Source organism: Thalassophryne amazonica, chromosome 8 (assembly GCF_902500255.1).
Source record: "Thalassophryne amazonica chromosome 8, fThaAma1.1, whole genome shotgun sequence".
NCBI classification, from domain to species: domain Eukaryota; kingdom Metazoa; phylum Chordata; class Actinopteri; order Batrachoidiformes; family Batrachoididae; genus Thalassophryne; species Thalassophryne amazonica.
This window is the reverse complement of record NC_047110.1, coordinates 73,832,732-73,851,546: the sequence shown is the minus strand read 5'-3', so window position 1 is coordinate 73,851,546 and position 18,815 is coordinate 73,832,732. Positions and strand designations below refer to the sequence as shown.

The 18,815-nt window shown below is 43.1% G+C and overlaps 1 protein-coding gene across 6 annotated transcripts in view; it reads left to right on the top strand.

The window, feature by feature from the left end:
• The window catches only part of shank3a (SH3 and multiple ankyrin repeat domains 3a), a 624,660-nt gene that overhangs the window by 579,808 nt on the left and 26,037 nt on the right, over positions 1–18,815 (top strand). For 4 of the 6 annotated variants that reach the window (XM_034176660.1, XM_034176659.1, XM_034176663.1 and 1 more), the window contains 2 exons: positions 6,314–6,840; positions 7,174–9,290. In XM_034176660.1, coding sequence (XP_034032551.1) covers positions 6,314–6,840; positions 7,174–9,290 — 2,644 coding nt within the window. Of the gene's footprint in view, positions 1–6,313; positions 6,841–7,173; positions 9,291–9,908; positions 9,956–18,815 lie in introns of all 6 variants that reach the window. The other 2 variants (XR_004562245.1, XM_034176662.1) reach the window with 1 other exon arrangement.

The following is an 18,815-nucleotide window of genomic DNA, read 5'->3' as shown; positions in this document are numbered from 1 at the left end:
TGGAGGATCCCAAAAAATTGGCCAGATTTCTAGAAATGAGAGCTGCTCCCTCTAAAGTGGGATGGATGCCGTCTCTCCTAACAAGACCAGGTTTTCCCCAGAAGCTTTGCCAATTATCAATGAAGCCCACCTCATTTTTTGGACACCACTCAGACAGCCAGCAATTCAAGGAGAACATGCGGCTAAACATGTCACTCCCGGTCTGATTGGGGAGGGGCCCAGAGAAAACAACAGAGTCCGACATTGTTTTTGCAAAGTTACACACCGATTCAATGTTAATTTTAGTGACCTCCGATTGGCGTAACCGAGTGTCATTACTGCCGACGTGAATTACAATCTTACCAAATTTACGCTTAGCCTTAGCCAGCAATTTCAAATGTCCTTCGATGTCGCCTGCTCTGGCCCCCGGAAGACAATTGACAATGGTTGCTGGTGTCGCTAACTTCACATTTCTCAAAACAGAGTCGCCAATAACCAGAGTTTGATCCTCGGCGAGTGTATCGTCGAGTGGGGAAAAACGGTTAGAGATGTGAACGGGTTGACGGTGTACACGGGGCTTCTGTTTAGGGCTACGCTTCCTCCTCACAGTCACCCAGTCAGCCTGCCTTCCCGACTGCACGGGGTCTGCCAGGGGGGAACTAACGGCGGCTAAGCTACCTTGGTCCGCACCGACTACAGGGGCCTGGCTACCTGTAGAATTTTCCACGGTGCGGAGCCGAGCCTCCAATTCGCCCAGCCTGGCCTCCAAAGCTACGAATAAGCTGCACTTATTACAAGTACCGTTACTGCTAAAAGAGGCCGAGGAATAACTAAACATTTCACACCCAGAGCAGAAAAGTACGGGAGAGACAGGAGAAGCCGCCATGCTAAAACGGCTAAGAGCTAGTAGCTACGCTAAGCTAGCGGATTCCCAAACAGGGAATCCGACACTAGACAGGCTGTGGAGCAGCACAGGTAACGCACGACAACAGTGCTAAAATAAAATAAAAATCCACTAGACAGGCTGTGGAGCAGCACAGGTAACGCACAACAACAGTGCTAAAAAATAAAATAAAAATAAAAATCCACAGGACAGGCTGTGGAGCAGCACAGGCAACGCACGACAACAGTGCTAAAACAAAATAAAAAACAAAGCGCCAGTCTCTCAGCAACTTCTCAGACAAAGGAATTCCGACGAGGGGCTGGACGACTCCTCGCACAAGGAGTGCTCACAGGCGAATGACGTCACCGACAGGCGTGGAAAAACTCACGCATGCGCACGAGGGTTCAAGCATGTCTGACGTAAAAACATATGAATGAAATCCATATAGTTTTTGAAAAAAATAAAAAGGACCGTTACTTTATTGACAGCCCTCGTATTTTAACTTTGTACAAATGACAGAATTGACATTAATGGAGTTATTCTATCAGTATTCACACCAAACCATAAGTCAGCATGACTTTATTTTCCGAGACCTCCGCCTGACTGGAGTGTTGTGATTGCTAGAGAGCTGGCTTTGTGGCTGCTCTCAGCTTGTTTCTGTGCTGGAAGCCATGTAGTAAACAAGAGCTTACAGCAGGGAGCAGGATGTTCAAACATAAAGTGTGGGCTCATTGATTGGGTCTGTTGTCGCTTTTGATGCTTCCAAAAGCGATTGTGGTGTTAAAACTCAAATTCAGCTTGTTAGTAGTTGCAAATGTACCAGAGACAATACTGGAATTTATCGGTTATCGATTAGCTGTAACTTCCGATACATTTTTGGGTGGTTTATCTTCATCAAAGATAATTTTTCAGTTATCTGTTTATCTGTTATGGAAGTTAATTTTTTGGTTATCTGTGCCCACCACTGATTTTGGGAAATGTTAAAGTACCAAATTGGCCAAGCTAAGCTAAACTGACAGCTAAGCTAAGCTACAGGCAACCGGCTTCTGGTGGAGCAAGACTGTTTTCCTGTGGACAAAAAAGAGACAGCAGTGCCACACAGTGGAACAACAATCCTACATGGCTCTGTTTGAGAACACAACAGGTGTGAAATCAGAGACACCACTTTCACGTATGTAATCATTATTATTCAGTCTTATTCAGTCCCTTAGTTATGCTGCTATAGACGTAGACTGCTGGGGGGTTCCCATGATGCACTGAGTGTTTCTTTCTCTTTTTGCTCTGTATGCACCACTCTGCATTTAATCATTAGTGATTGATCTCTGCTCCCCTCCACAGCATGTCTTTTTCCTGGTTCTCTCCCTCAGCCCCAACCAGTCCCAGCAGAAGACTGCCCCTCCCTGAGCCTGGTTCTGCTGGAGGTTTCTTCCTGTTAAAAGGGAGTTTTTCCTTCCCACTGTCGCCAAGTGCTTGCTCACAGGGGGTCGTTTTGACCGTTGGGGTTTTACATAATTACTGTATGGCCTTGGCTTACAATATAAAGCGCCTTGGGGCAACTGTTTGTTGTGATTTGGTGCTATATAAAAAAAAAAAAATTGATTGATTGATTGATTATTGAGACATATATGATGTTGTTGGGTTTCTGAATGCTCTGTGGGTTAAACAGAGGCAGAGATGGACTTATGTTGATTGCCAAGTACAATCATTTTATTTGAAAGCCAATTAAAGCCATATTAAAACCATATTGAAACCATGTTATTTTTGGAGACAAAGAACGGCCCAGATTGACTGTGTGTCCTGGTGTAAGTCATGAAGTGGACACAGGTGGAGTGACCTTCAGGAAGCTAATAGTCAGCACCTGAGGTTACGCCATTTTTATACCTAAAATTAGCTCTGAATCTGTGTGTATTTTTCAGATGGTGTATGGCTAATTTTATTTTTATTAGCTATATCAGGACTTGCACAAGTTAAAGAGTTGAAAGTAATGATTCATAATCTGGTGTATCATTTTTTAAAAGATAGTGTTGATTGGAGTGTGATATGCCCTTTACATTGCATTACATCTGCAGACTGTTAGCATGATAAATAGTCACTGGACCTTGATATGTGATTGTACTGGATCAAGAATCAGATACAGGCATTCAGTGACTTCCTGGAATCAGGAAGTTGGCAATCACTGTATCTTTGAATAATCCCAAGACTGTGGAAACAGAGGGGGGTTCACTAATGTTGGGCTCGCACCTGCATTTCCTGACCTGTTCACCCGTACCACTGATTCATTAGCTTTAAAAAATCATAATAAGTATACCAAACAACCCAATATTCCAGATGGGGGAGAGTGGCTGGTGGGGGTGTGGGGACCCTGTCCAGTGGAGGCAGAGGGGCCTTGAATCCAACCCATGGCTAGGGCCCTGGGGGTGCCCACGGTCTGACTAAAGGCTCTCTGGTGTAAGCTTGAGGGTCTTTGGCGGTTGCCCTCAAGCTCCCCCAGGCATCCCTCTGGGCACGGACCTGCTTTGTGGGTGTGGAGCCGCGATGGGGTGCTGTGCAATGGTGCTGCTGTTGCACTATGGTCCTGAGGGGTGTGTGGGGTTGCAAGGTAGGTTGGGAGTGGTGTCCTGCTGAGCTGTCCAGGGCCCCCTCTGGGCAGTGTGGACCACCTCCCAAGGGGCTGGAATGGTGGGAATGGCAGCTGTGGTGGGGCAGTTCTTCCCCACCTCCCTGGTGCAGGATAACTCGACATGGAGGGTGCAGTGGTACATGGACGTTATTGTCAGCTGTTGTCCTAGTGGGCAGTCCCAGGCATTGGCCTGCAGTCTTTGTGTGGTTTTGAACATTGCCCAGGGTTGCTGCTAGGGTTTGTGTGTCCTGTGTCTCATCAGCATCACTGCTGTGAATTTGAATTTAATTGAATTTGAATTTATTAGACAGCCATGCATAACAGAAATTCACTTGTATACAAACAACCAAACTCATAACAGAATAGTCAAAGGCAAAAAGAAATATAAGAAAATAAACAAAATACATGGTGCCTAAAGGCGTAGGCAGAAGCAACACTTATCAACACCTACACCCTTGTATAAAGTCAAATCAAACCAGGCTTATATGGCTGATCATAGATGTTTATATCCAAACACAATCTGAACAACAGCAGCACATAGCTACAGATAAAAGAAGTCAAATATTTCTCCAGACAGCTCCCAAAAAAAAAAAAAAAAAGAAAAAAAAGGTTCCAGTATAACAGTATCTACATGTAACACAACTCAACCACATTCATCTAATACATATCTAGAATATACCATTTCTTTGTATAAATATTTGAACCGGTTGATATCTGGACATCGCTTGAGTTTCTCCAGTAAATTATTCCTTTTTTGGGGGGGCCACAAATGGAGACACAGAAGCACCTCCAAGTCATCCTAGTGCCAGCAATTTTGTAGATTTGGGGACACTGTTAAACTATTTTGTGAGAAGGCTGCTCTATGGTCCCTCATGGTTGCTTCTTGCCACTGCCAGCATGGGGTAATGGTCCTGCCAATGCACATCTTGCACCACGGGGGCGGGTTGCTCTGTGGAGGTTGCTGTGTCTGCGTGGCCCTGGGGCTATGTATCACTTCAGGGGCCATGACACGGATGCAAGTCCTCACCACCATTCACTTAATCACACATCTGTCTTTATCTTTCACATCTGATAGATAGATTCAGCGCTTACCCAGCATGTACATTCAATGTTTTCTCAATATACACAATAATTCATCTGAAATGCTGCATATTTCTCAGTTTGCAACTGTCATCCTGGCTTCCTACTTAGGTTGGCCATGATTTGTAGTCTGCTTGTTGTCTGCATGTTCTTTTCCCCCTCTCTCTCTCCTCACTGTCCTTGTTGGCATTGTGTTGTTGTCACGGGCACTGTCGTTGTTGGTATGTCTTGCTGTCATGGTTCCTGTCATAGGTCTACAGTGCTGTTTTGTGTCACCTCCTTTATCTTGGATAATAGGAAAAGGAGCAGCAAATAGCTGCTGGAATATTAAAAATTATACATGTTCTTGAGCCTGCCATGACTCATACTGGAGTGATATATAAAGTCAAAAGTTTAAAGTAAAACAAGTGTATCTCTATATATTGAAAATGTTGAACTTGCAGACATATTCACTTGTCTCGGCAGTGACATTCATGTTTCTGGGTCCTCTGCACTTGAGATCAAGAGACACCTGGGAAGAGCTTATGGAGTCATGAGGCCACCGGACAGAGGTGTTTGGTGATGCCGATATCTTTGCAGGAGAAGGGTCCTGCTACTTCCTGTCTTGGATGTGAGAATTAAACGCTAAGCACTAACATGAGGTGGTGACCACAGGAATTTGGTGCTTGGTCTCTTCGAAGGATCCTTCCTTGGCTACTCAGATGAGGACTCTCACTTCAGTTGTATCATTCAGCTATGACATTTTGGTCTAGTGGCACATTTCTCTGGGTATGATCCATTGCACGTCTGGCGGACCCCAGAGGCTGAAAAATGCCAAGCAGATGCCGATGTTTCACCTGGCTGTGGTAGATAGATGGTTACATGTGAGGATGAAACAGTCTCTGAGTGGCTGCTATCCAGGACCTGAGGCGATTCTGTGGTGTAGTGGGTGAGGCATTGCACGGCACTAGTGCATGCTCCCAGACCTGACCTTGATTACAGTAGATGCAAAAATATAACCTGTTTCAAAACCAGATGGAGACATGAAATGCAGTCATCACTGTATTATGGAGTTTTTTTTTCTCTTCCTTTCAAGTGCACTCATTAAATTACTCTAGAATTAAGTCCTTTGTAGTTAAGGTGTTTTTTATTTAAGATATAACCAAGCTAGGCTTGAAAACCCTGATTCATTAAGGTCACTGCATATCTCATCCATGCAGTATCGTACAAGCAGTGTCTGACCTGGACAAGAAAAGAGGTGTCACCAAGTAAATGCTTGTTTTATCCACTAATATTGTAGGTCAGACAAAGCAGGCTGTCATCATGGAACGGCTTACATGCAAATACCAGTAGATTATTTCAGCAAGATAGTTGTTGTGAATTAACCTTTTTCAGTGTTGTCTTGTGTATTTGCAGAAACAATAATAGAAATAAAGTGCAACTGGGGGTGGGGGTGGGGGGGTATTGTGCTCTGCGTACGAGTACCTCTGGTCAATCAATATGGAAGACTGGCACAGCTGACAAATTATCTGATTCCAAATGTTATGAAATTTGTTGGCCACACACACATCACCACCATGCTTTTGGTTGTCAAAACAAATGAAGGTTTTCATCTTTTCTGCTAATCAGATGACGTACGATGAAGTTTGTAGCCATCTTTGTAAAACATATAAGTCATGTGTGTGATGTGTATTTGGATCTGCTAAGCTTGTAGAAAATTGTCCTTTATCTTGTTGACAACAAATAATTTGTGGTCTTTCCTCTCTTGTCAGGTGCCACTGAGGAGGACCGCCTTTCAGCTCTCGCAGGCGAGCACCGCTTCCCCCGCAGTTCCTCTATGACAGATAGCCTTCGAGACCACTCACAGCCCCATTCCATCCCACCACCTCCACAGATGGCACCCCCTCCTCCTCCCTACTACCTAGACACAGGACCTCCACCAGCCTTCTGTCCTCCTCCCCCACCATCTAGAACTCAGAGTCAGGGCCAAGAACCTGGAGGACGCTCCAGTTTCAAGCCCTCCTCCTTGGACCTGCCTTACGAAGCCTCTCAACGGCAAGCCACGCAACTTGAAAGGCAGAAGAAAGCCCGCTCCATGATACTCCTCCACGACTCCTCCCATCTACCTGTAGAGCCTACAGAAATTCCTCGTCCTTCTGCTGCTACACCACCTGAGCGAATCAAAAGGAAGGGACGGGTTATTGACAACCCTTATGCCAATGTCGGGCAATTTAGCATTGGACTATTCACACCTACCAAGCCCCAGAGGAAAAAAAGTCCCCTGGTGAAACAACTACAGGTAAGTTAGATGTTACTGATGGCTTTTTGAACATATTAGTTTGTCTTTGAGGTAACAGTGCTCTTCTAAACCACTGGTTCCAACCCTGGTCCTCAGGGACCCAATGACCTGCATATTTTCAGTCTCTCCCTTCTCTGCCAAATGCTAACTAGCTCATTCATGTGTGTTGTGCTAATCAAGAGCTAGCAGACAACTGAATAAGCTAATGAGGTTTTAGCAGAGCAAGGTATGATGGAAAGCATGCATGTCAGGGGGTCCCCGAGAACCAGAGTTGGGAACTACTGCTTGAAGCTAAAAGCGAGGTAGTTTAACATTTTACTTTTCTTTCCACAGGTTGAAGATGCACAAGAAAAAGCTAGTTTGGCCTTAGCTGCTGCCCACTCCAGAGAAAGCTCACCCTCAGGACGACAACCACATACCCATGGGCACACACACACCAGCCGTGCAGAGTACTACCAGCAGCAGCAGCAGCTGATGGTAGAGCGAGAACGTATGCGTGCCCAGGGAGAAATGATCTATCACAGCAAGGGCCCTTTTGCCGCTGCCATTGCTGGCGCAGTAAAGGATCGTGAGCGTCGCCTAGAAGAACGGAGGAAATCTACTGTCTTCCTTTCTGTTGGGACCATGGAGGGGACATCCACCACCAGCTCTGAGGCTCCCTCTTTGACTCAATCTCATTCTGTCGATGAACGGATGTTAACCCGAGAGCTGGCCCAGCTGCCTCCCCCTGCCTTGGCCCTGAGTCCTTCACCAAGTGGGACCACTTTTATCCATCCACTCACAGGAAAACCCTTGGACCCCAACTCCCCACTTGCTCTTGCGCTGGCTGCAAGAGAAAGGGCACTGACCTCCCAGAGCCAGTCCCCAGCTGGCAGCCCTGAGCCCAGGACTAAACAGGATCGGACAAGTCACAGCGTAATATTCATTGATACTCAGACCAAAGAGTCTCAGCTTGGCGAAGGAGGGACTGCATCACCACCCCTCTCTCCTAAAAGCATTAAGGCAGTTGGGTATGGAGTGGGATCATCTCCTGGAACCATGTTGGTTCCTCAACCCACCAAACCTCAGTGGGCTACATCATCCTCACCTCTATCATTTCGGCAGGAGATGGAGGCAAGAGTAGAGGAGAGGAAAGAGGAGAAGAGAACAGAGGACAAGAAAAGTATGTTGATCAGCATTGTGGACACATCACAGCAGAAGACAGCAGGGCTTATCATGGTTCATGCGACCAGTAATGGCCAGGATGCTGGTCCAGGTTCAGAACTAGATCAGACTCCTGCACCAACTGCCCTAGAGCCTAGTAAATCTCCAAGTCCACGGGCTAAATCCCCCAGTCCTGTTCCTTCACAGCCCCAAACCCAACCCCAGCCTCAGCCTCAGACTCTTGCTAGCCCAGCCCAAGAGAAGAGTCTGGGCAAGGGAAGCTCAGAGGAGGATGCAGAACAATACACAGTAACCTTACCCCCTGCAATGTTGTCCTCTAGTGATGAAGAAACGAGAGAGGAGTTACGCAAGATTGGAGTTGTCCCACCACCAGATGAGTTTGCTAATGGGCTGTTGGCACAGGCAAAGGTGACACACACATCTCCAACTAAGCCTGCCCCCTCTCCCACCACCCCTACAACTCTTACACCCCAAATGCCCTCTACTCTAACAACTCCAAGTGTTACCCCCACCCAGCCTCAGCCTCCTCAGCCCACACCTGCACCCAGTGCAGCAGCTGTCTCAGGGAAGCCCTCTGACCCTTTGGGGCCCCCACCGGTGGGCGAGTCTTGCTCTGCAGCTGATTCAGGTGTGGAGGAGGCTGACACACGGAGCTCCAGTGAGAGAGAGCGAGACCACCACCTTGAGACCACCAGCACCGTATCCACGGTTTCTAGCATGTCCACACTGTCCTCAGAAAGCGGCGAGCCTGCTGACACACACACCACACACACCTCCTATGCCGATGGGCAGACTTTTGTGCTAGACAAGCCGCCAGTGCCTCCTAAACCCCGACTTAAGTCCCAGATAGGAGGCAGTAAAGGCTCCGTCACCTTCAGGGACCCTCTGCTGAAGCAAAGCTCTGACAGTGAGCTGCTATCACAACAACAGGCTGCCGCACTGGCTGCTGCTGCAGCAGGAGGAGCTGGGCTGGCCTCAGTTGGATCAGCCTCGGTGACTGGACTAGCTCCTGTTCCTACCAAGCCACGCTACCTCTTCCAACGCAGGTCTAAGCTGTGGGGGGACCCTGTGGAGCCCCGTGGGCCAGGGGTGGGACTAGGTATTGGGAGTTTGGGCAATCTAGGAGGGCTTGGATTGGGGCTTGGTGTAGATGAAGGAAAACCATCTGTTATAGGTGAGCTCAGCTCAAGACTCCAGCAGCTAAATAAAGATACTAGGTCACTTGGAGAGGAATCACTTGGAGCATCATTTGACGCTGGGAGGAAATCACCTGTAGCAGGTGCCAGGTAAGAGAAATGTGAACAAAATTTTTGGCTAACATGATGCACACAACAAATTATAAGATTAAATGATTAAATCCTGTATATTTGCCTCATATCATGGCAGAGACATCAGCAAACTAAATATGTTTTAATTATCTATAGTAATTAATGTTGCTTTTTTTTTTACAATGACAAGCCCAAAGGAAGAGAGACTGCCAACACAGATCTCAAGGCAACATGTCTTATAGATAGTGGTTTAGGATCTCTTAGGATAGTCTGAAATCTGATGTCAGATGTATTATTGAAGAGTCAACATTACCTGGACAGCCAGTTCCTAGGCATTGAGTCAGAATGACAGCATTTGGTCTTATGTATTGTGCATGATGTGATTTTGCTTACTTATATTTTAAGTGTTTATATTAATCCTAGTCCAAGCATTGTTTATTGAGATAAGACATCCTCAGCATTGCCAGCATTTACATTTCTAGTAATACAAGAGTAATACTGTTGCTAGCATATGTTAGACACATGAGTAAGGAGGATTTAACACATAGAAATGAAGTAAAGAGAAAAGTGGTTCTTATGCAACATCCGAATTATCTGCAGCACAGATAAACAATAAAGTCCTTTATATTTCTACAGATGTGAGGACACCGACGAGAGTAAGCCTTAAGGTTATAACTACTAGGGTAAACAACAGCTTTTTTTGTAAAATATACATATCTTCCTAACAAGCCTATGAACTAATCCAACTGAAACAGAATAACCCTTTTTAAGAGTGTTACACTTTTCATTTTTAGATATTGTTACAGTACCTTGTTTGCATCAACTAATTTCGTAATTATTTCTTTTAGCATTTTGCAATAAATTGAAATTTTAAAATGCTATTTTGGCTGTAACTGCTGTGACTTCCATAATCACAAGGTCTAGTCTGTGTTATAAACTGCTCCTTGTTTCCACAATCAAAACAGTACTTTCAGAAACTATGGCCTTCTTTTATGAGCTACACATTGCACAGTACATGCAGTACATTGTTAGTACTGCATCTATGTGCATTTAGGTACATTAACTGTTGATGCAGACAAGGTGACAGGGGTTACCTAGATGCATGCACTTTCTTAAAGCCTCCTTCCTCCACATGTTAACCTACAATCCTGCTAGTAGCTGCTCATCCCTTTTCTAAGCTCCACCTAATGCTCTTGTTCAAACAGCACGAAATACATCCTTGTATCATCTTCTGTATGCAGTCATCACTGATAATACTGTAAGTGTGATAAGACCAGAAACACTAGTCTCCTTATCACTGTTGCCATCCTACAGTATCAGTGATAAACCCAAAGATTTAAGGATGCAGTTTGGTGTGAGTGTTTGAACAAGACTTAGCTATAATGGTGTGTCATGTGTAAAGTCATGTTAAAGCCAAGATTATGATTATGATTATGAAAACTTAGTTGTCCACAAAGTGGAAATTCATCTTTGGTTTCTCCATTGACATGTCTCAAGCCAGTAGGACATACAGGACATAATAATAAGATTACCAAAGTACTGATTTTGTCCATTGAAGTAAGAAACATACAGTAATACTACTTTATTATTGTTTTCGGCACATACATTTTCACAGGTATACAGTGACCTACAGTACTTCAGCCAGGCTGGGTATTTTTTCAGAATGTTCAAGTGCAGATGTGATGCAATAGATGGAAAAAGCTGCAGCTAATGCTGTAAGAAAATCTATGAATGCAATCTTTTTTTTAATATGGACTGCAGCTTTACTTAACCTCGATATTGATAATAAAGCAGCTCTTGCACTTGGTTGAGTTCAACACAGACCCTCCATAAGCTCTGCCTTGGCAACTCTTGTCACATAGAGCAGCACAAAATGGGAAAGGTCAGTAAAAGTCATCCTAGTTTTGAACATGTTCATAATTTTCAAGAGCATAGTAACCCAGGGCAGGCTTGACACAGATCTGTGTCCCATTTTCATGGCAAGAATGGAGGGAATAATCTTGATATATCAAGAAAGAGTGCACACCAAGTTTGCCCGGAGTTACATCACATTGCACTGTACCTTTCCCGAGCAGTCCTGAGTCCAGCGAGGGCAGAGGTGGCTGGGAGTCCTTCAAGTTCTGGGGAAAAAGTACTTTTCCCAACTTTGTCTGAGTGGTGTGCTTTCTCAAGAGGACTGCGCTGAACTTGGCCAGTCAAGAGAGGCTTGGGGAAATCAACTGAAGTGCACAGAGCTGCAACTGTACCTATTATGGCACCAAACTCAGCCAGGTCTAAGAGCAGCTTAGCTGAAGTAATGAATCTTGCATTCAGAAGTTAATTTTTGATAATTGCTCTGACGTAGTGCGTTATAGGGCTATTCTACAAAGCGCTGTTCTGTCCTGTTTCATCTTGGATAGCAAATCAGGGCACGTTTGGAAGCATCATCATAACTTCTTGATCCATCCTTGTAAATCTTGAACAAACTTGGTATAAGTAGCTCCGGCCATCATCTGCACAAGTTTGGAAATCGGGGTTAAATTTTCAAGCTGTTCAAATATTTCACCCCGATTTGTCAAATTGTGCTAGTACCTGGTAACTTCTAGGTGTTCATTTTAACATGTTAAATCATGTTTAAATGCCTATTAAATGGGGTATTCCTAGTGAATATACCTTGAAACTTGTTTTCTTTTAATCACATAGTACACTAATGAGTATAACTTGTGGTAGACATGACTTGGGTACTGAACAGAATAAGGTACTGACAAGACTCACCCAATCTTACTAAAAATAAAATAAATTGTCGTTATGCACTGTGTTCCCTCTATCTATCCATATGTGTGTTTCCATAGATATTATGCTCTGGCACCACTGGTCGTACCATCTTAACTATGCCAAAAAAGTATTTGCAATACGTTTCTGCAGTCAACAATAAAACACTGTCAGAAAATGGGGGATTACCATTGTAAAACTCAAAAACAGCTAAATTTACCCACTACTCATAGCTCAGCAACAATTAAGTATCAGAGTCCAGGTCTCAGCCTGAAGCTACTCAGCAGCTCCAGGTTTCCATTACACCAACAATTTTTCTAAATCTGAAGATGCCCATTTTGAACTAAATTAAATCACCTGTGTCACAGTAACTACTGAGGCTAGAGGACAAATATTAGCCTTAACTTGCATGACAACCCTACGTTTATTTTTGGCCCAAATTAGTATTTTTCCAGGATATGACAGGAAACGTGGTGAGAAGCTCGAATATCTGGGAGCGACTTGGAGTAGGGCCACTGTTTTTTTTTTGCACCAAAAGGAGCCATCTGATATGGTTTGGGCATTTAGTGAGGATGCCCCCTGGTCTCCTCCCTAGGGAGGTCTTCCAGGCACATCCAGTTGGGAGGAAGGGAAAGGGAAGGAATTATATCTCAGTGCTGGTTTGGGAATGAATGAGAATCCCCCAAGAAGAATTAGACGACTTGGCTGAGGATAGAAAAGTCTACTGCCTCCACGACCCAGACCTAGATGAGCGGCAGAAAATGAAAGAATGAATGAATGGCTGAAAATGCATATCTGACATTTGACCCCTCACTGTTTTGCAATGACAGGTCAGCTAAACTGATCCATTAGAATGTAACCAATCACAGTTCTATCCACTGGGGGTAATGGACAGAACACAAATTAATTCATGTGCTGAGAATAATTTGGCACCATGAAGACTATGCAAGCAGTTCAAAGATTTACTTGGGGTGGCTTGCACTGAAGTAGTCCAGCAACAGTGGAAGAATGTTCTACTGTGATGCTAGCTGTGTGAAGTGTTCCATTGGAGAGGTTTTCGGTGCATGAACACAGTCAGGCACACCTTCACCTACAAATGCTACATCCTCATTTGGCTAATGGCACTCTGCTATCTATGTATATGCCTGTTGCAGTTTGTGGATGGGTACATCGGAGTTTCGCCATGCTAGTTGTTTGGTACAAACAAATGGAATTTCCTGATGCCCTTCCAACCATGGCCAAAGGCCAAACATTCCCACAGGGTGCTGAGGCTGCAGACGCCTCCCATATTCCAACAGTCAGCTCCAAATATAACCACCTTGAGACAGTGCGTTTGTATAGTGCTACAGTGGATGTTAAATGTGCCTAAAACTTTAAAGACTCTAAAGATCACATATCTTTCCAGTCATAAATACAGTGCAGGGAGAGGCCTGGAAAATTCCACATTCCATGTACCTCACAGCTGTTCAAGTAGACTGAAAGTGATTCTATTAAAGACATGACTTTCACACAGTCCTAACACACTGCGTGTCATGTCAAGGGCAATAATGAATTTATCGATGAGTTCAAGTGGATCCTGTCGTAACCGCTTTCTGTAGTTTCTGCCTGACATGAATTCAGGTCACAACAATGACTTCCTGACATTTTCTAGTGAATGTGATTAAAGAAGTGAGTTGGTGTTCAAACACAGACAAGTCTGTCAAGTCTGCCAACTCTTTAAGTGGTTTGACTGCTTCGATGTCACGATTAGATGACCTTATTCTGATCCGTGAGCATCCAGACTGCCGTATGTCACTTATGGGGCTGCAAGAGTTCCAATATCACAAGGCACGTGTAAGAATTGTCAAGATATATAACCTGTATCACCAGCAACTCCAGTTTGTGGCAGTCTGTGTCCATTTGGCTAAGAAAAGTGCCCCCATCATGCTGTCATGACATTGCCACAATACCATTACTGTACCACAGTCCCACCATCACTTCATCTAGACCTAAAATAACAATAGCAACAATAATAACATAACAAGAATATAAAACCACAAATACGTTAAAATGCTAGTATGATGTCATGAAGTGCAGAGACGCTGGCGTCATCATGACATGGCACAGCCACGGGTTGTGCTGCATGGGGGAATATGTGCCAGATGTTCTTTCAATACAGAGCGCTTTGTGTTTTCACAGTTATGAAATACGGACAATGATTTTCAAGTAGAGATGCTCCTGCAGGCTCCTGACTGTGCCTTAATGGTTTCTGAGGGATATCTGTTGAGCTTTATGTGGCTAGACTGCGGACACTTTTGTCCCTTCACGTCATTACAAAAACTCATGATTTAGCAAGATGCTATCACAAAACCACCAAAACGTACCCATGCATCAACTTGACATAACATGGCAGTTGTAGTTGTTGTTACTGACAAAAATTCTGACATGCTATAAATTACAACCATGTAGCCCTGTCAGATGGGCAATTTATGCATTACGTTCAGCAGAGTGTTAATTATACAGTGGCAATCAGGGGATCCTTATCTAACATTTTTTAGCTAATTTTAGGTACGGCAAATGTAAGCTATAGCTAGCTAATGTTAGTTAGCTAAACTGCAATTTAAGGGAATAACTAGCTAACGTTCATGTCCATTCATAGAAACACGATACAATCAGAACCTCTAGAGGTAAGAAAGTAAAGTGAATTAATAACCGTTCATTAACCTATTTCAGCATCCTTTGGTTTGTGCCACACACTGGACCATAGACTTACGGTATTTTCCAGACTATTTTTCAAACAAGAGTATTAGTAGCATCTGTCCAAAAACGTGTCTTGATGAGAAAAACATATGTCAGTTGCATTAGCCTATAAGTCACATTTATTTTTGAAAGATGCTGCTTCTGCTTCATGCAACAAAAAGTAAATTAATTTGAATCAGTACATTATTTATTTTTATATAACGTCTTACTAGATCCTTGTCATTCGATTGATGGTTTGTATGTCACATGACATTTATTATTCATACCATTTGCCATTGTGTTCCATTTACAGTGCAATTTTGGTTCTATTTAGCATGCAATTTTGGTACTATATGTTTTGTGCTATTGCACACTCAAACTAGCAGTGGCTTAAAATCAAACATGGCGGGGTTTGTTTTGGTGACAGACAGCAATTTGAACAAGCTTATTGTTATTATCAGTATGCCATAAACCATGTGGAGGCATCTGTAGCTAAAGTACAAGCACTGTCAGATGAAAAGCTCTACAAATTTCTGTTGCAATTTTTCATTGGCCTGAGGAGAGCAGACAGCAGTCTGACACGAAGAACTCGTCACATACGGACTACATCATCAGAATTGTTTTTGAACTATCTCACTGTTTTTGCAAGTTGACTGAGAACAATTTTGGATTGGACTGCTATTTAAAGTTCGTATAGGAGTATTTGGAACCTCTTGACCTCAAAGGACAAGCAACGCACACCAAAATGTAAGTCCCTTTTCTCGTTTTTAAATTAATAAAATATCAAATGACAAGGATCTATTTTATGCTTTATATAAAACAAATAATGAGTGTTTTTTCATTTGTGTAATGGAGAGAATATTTCATTCAGTGAAAGATGGAATGTTCCATTCAACTTGGCTCCACCTCATTGACTGGAACATTCCATCTTTCACCTCATGAAATGTTCTTACCATTGCTTTCATAATCATTCATTATTTGTATAATAATGGAAACACCTCATTAGTGAGCAGAACCAAACAGGCAGGCAGACGAGATGTTCAACTAAATGTTTTTGACACCCCTGTATTAGTTGGTCAGAACCTTTAGTTGAAAAATGAGTGGCACTACTATGTGACAATATGCCATCAGTCATATTTGTCAACATGGGTGGGTCAAGCTGGTTAAGACAGTGATGTGAAATGGCGTATAACATGGAGCTGTGATTAGTCTTCACCAGTATGTTCTATCTTGATATTATGCTGTGAAAATCATCTCCACCATCTCCATCCTGACAGCCAGGCTGTTTAAAAAAAAAAAAAGCTAACAAAGACAATCATGCACACCATTATTTCTATCTCTCTCCACATTTGTATTTCCTTGTCCACTTAACGGAGAAATCCCTGCACTCCTTAGTGTAATGTAACTCGCCTTGTTCACCCTCCACCCTGTTTAAGCTCCTTCTAAGTCACACATACAGCTATGTTTTGTCTCTTTTGTGTGTACCTGCTGGTTCACGTGTGTATCACAAACTTGCATTTCTTGTGTTCCAGTTATGCTTTTTTCTGTTCATTTAACTTTGTGTTGTTTTTTCAGTGGTTGTGTTGAAGATGACCATGATCCCTGACTGTCTTGGTTAACACATACTGTAGGTTTCACAAACTGTGTGAAGACGCTGCACATTATGTGACAGTTTGTGATTGGCGTAATAGGTAATACAGTACGAGCAAATGTGATTAACTCAGTGGCTCCCAAACTTACCCAGGCTTTCCTCGGGAAGTGAGGGAAAAATATACAATGCACTGTCTATATATGAAAAGCCAAGTGGCCTCTGTGTATGCGTGCATGCATGTGTGTGTATGGCTTCAATCACAGACAAACTGGGGAGAGGTGACATTTGCTGTTTGGTGTGCTTATGTATTTTGGGTCAAGGCTGAATGCCGCAAAAACTGAAAGTTGATAGTTGATGATTTTGGAGAAATTAGGGATATTAGCAAACAACAGTGAACAATGAACATTGATTCCAGCAGGGGGTGGTATATCATCTATATATTAAAAGCCAAGTGGCCTCTGTGTGCATGTATGTGTGGGGTCAAGGATGAATGCCACCAAAATGTAACATTGATAGGGCTCATATTTTTGGAAAAATTATAGATATTACATTACAACAGTGAACAATGAACGTTGATAATTACATTCCAGACTCGCACACATTCCAAATCATTCTAGAAACTTTGCATAATTTAGTACCACTCTTGAAAAATGTCAGATACCAATTTTATAAACACTACCCAATCTAGAGTCTGTGGATCCCCACGGGCAACACACTAGTTTTGTTTAACTTTTTTTTTTTAACTGTGGTTAAAATCAACCAATTTTAATTAAATAATTATCAGTTGTTAATATCAGGGAAACTAGTAACAAAAACGCTGTTTTAAATTAGGGAATAACCCTGTTGTGTCTAATGATTTGTTCATGCTGGATTTTACGGTTGCAAATTGAGTTTTAACGCATCGCCAGTAAAACGGATATTTGCGACCGTAATCCAGCATGAACATTCGCAAATCATCAGACACAACAGGGTTATTCTCATTCTAATCCAATTCCAACGTTTGCATGGTTTATTTTTCTGCAAGGAACTCTACGTGCCGGCCCGGGCTTTGCGGTCGCAGGATGCGGGCCTTCTCTGTGTTCCCAGGATGAAGAAGAAGTCAGCAGGTCAAAGAGTCTTTTCGTATCGTGCACCCACCCTGTGGAACAGTGTTCCTGCGACCGTGAGGCACTCGGAGTCCGTGGACATTTTTAAGTCAAGACTGAAAACCTATTTTTATTCTCTTTCTTATGAATAGTTTTTATTTTTATCTGTTTTATTCTTTTACTTCTGTTTTTATTTATGTATTTGAATTTTTTTTATTTATTTTTAAATTATTTATTAATTTTTATGTTGCCTTGTTTAATGTAAGGCGCATTGAGACAGCTTTTGCTGTGATTTGGCGCATTATAAGCTAATTAAATTAAATTAATTCGGTCAGCGAATTGTTGTGAAAAGGTGTGGTCGGCTCATCAAAGGTTACAGTAGCAACAGCGTCTTCATGCCAAACTGGAAATTCTGTGAGCAGACCCACAGATTTCTCCATCTCGTCAACTACACTGAGTTAAATCCATGGTAAATCCATCAATCAATCCAGTCAGTCCATCAAATTCAAGCATTTCTTTTTTTTTTCTTTTTACTATGATGTGCTACTTAAAACCCAATATGATGTGCGTGCATGTACTGAGCTGGTGAAGTGCATTAAAAGGGTGTGACATGTAAGGCCCAACCCCAAGCAGCCAGCGGAAGGAGAGGCGCGGTGCAAGGAGCAGGGAATCCACGCATTTCAGCATCGCTGTCACTACACTAGTTTCTGTCACTCTCAGCTGAAAACACCATTATTGACACCTGCGTAGCAAAGCGGTCAGGGAGTGGAGTAATATATCAAATGTGAAACGGTCGAATATTTTGCCACCGTCTACTCAATATTTTGTGGTCTGAAATCTCACATGATTAACCAATCAGACTCGCGGAACAAATGTAATTTGATTAGAATTACTGACTCATTGGTCCATGGTCCTACAGCTACTTTTGATCCAATTGGTGACACTTAAGGTAGGCACTTGGACATCAGCCGCGTCAGCCAGCAACTTAGCCTCGCGTGATGACGTCATCAAATTTTCAAGCTCGCGGTTCGTATCGTTCGCAAAATGCGGATTGGAGAGGCTGGTTCTGCATGAATTCTACCGGAAATGCCGCTATTTTGATGTAGGAGACCTGCGAATTCTTACGCACTTTGTCTGGTAAAAATCCATTCAGATTTCTGAAATGTGCCTGATTTCCAAATCGAACGTGGAGTTCCCATGTTAAATTCACCACCTGCGTGACTTCCTTGGTGATTAAATACCTTTGCTTGGTCTAGTTTATGTAATAAACATCATTTTAGCGAAGTATCATATGAATCTGTGCCTCCGCACTAATATTTTGGATCCCCGCCGGTAGCCATGGTAGCGACCTCCCACTGAAAATATGTTGTCCTACTCGCTATGCCCGGAAAATAATTG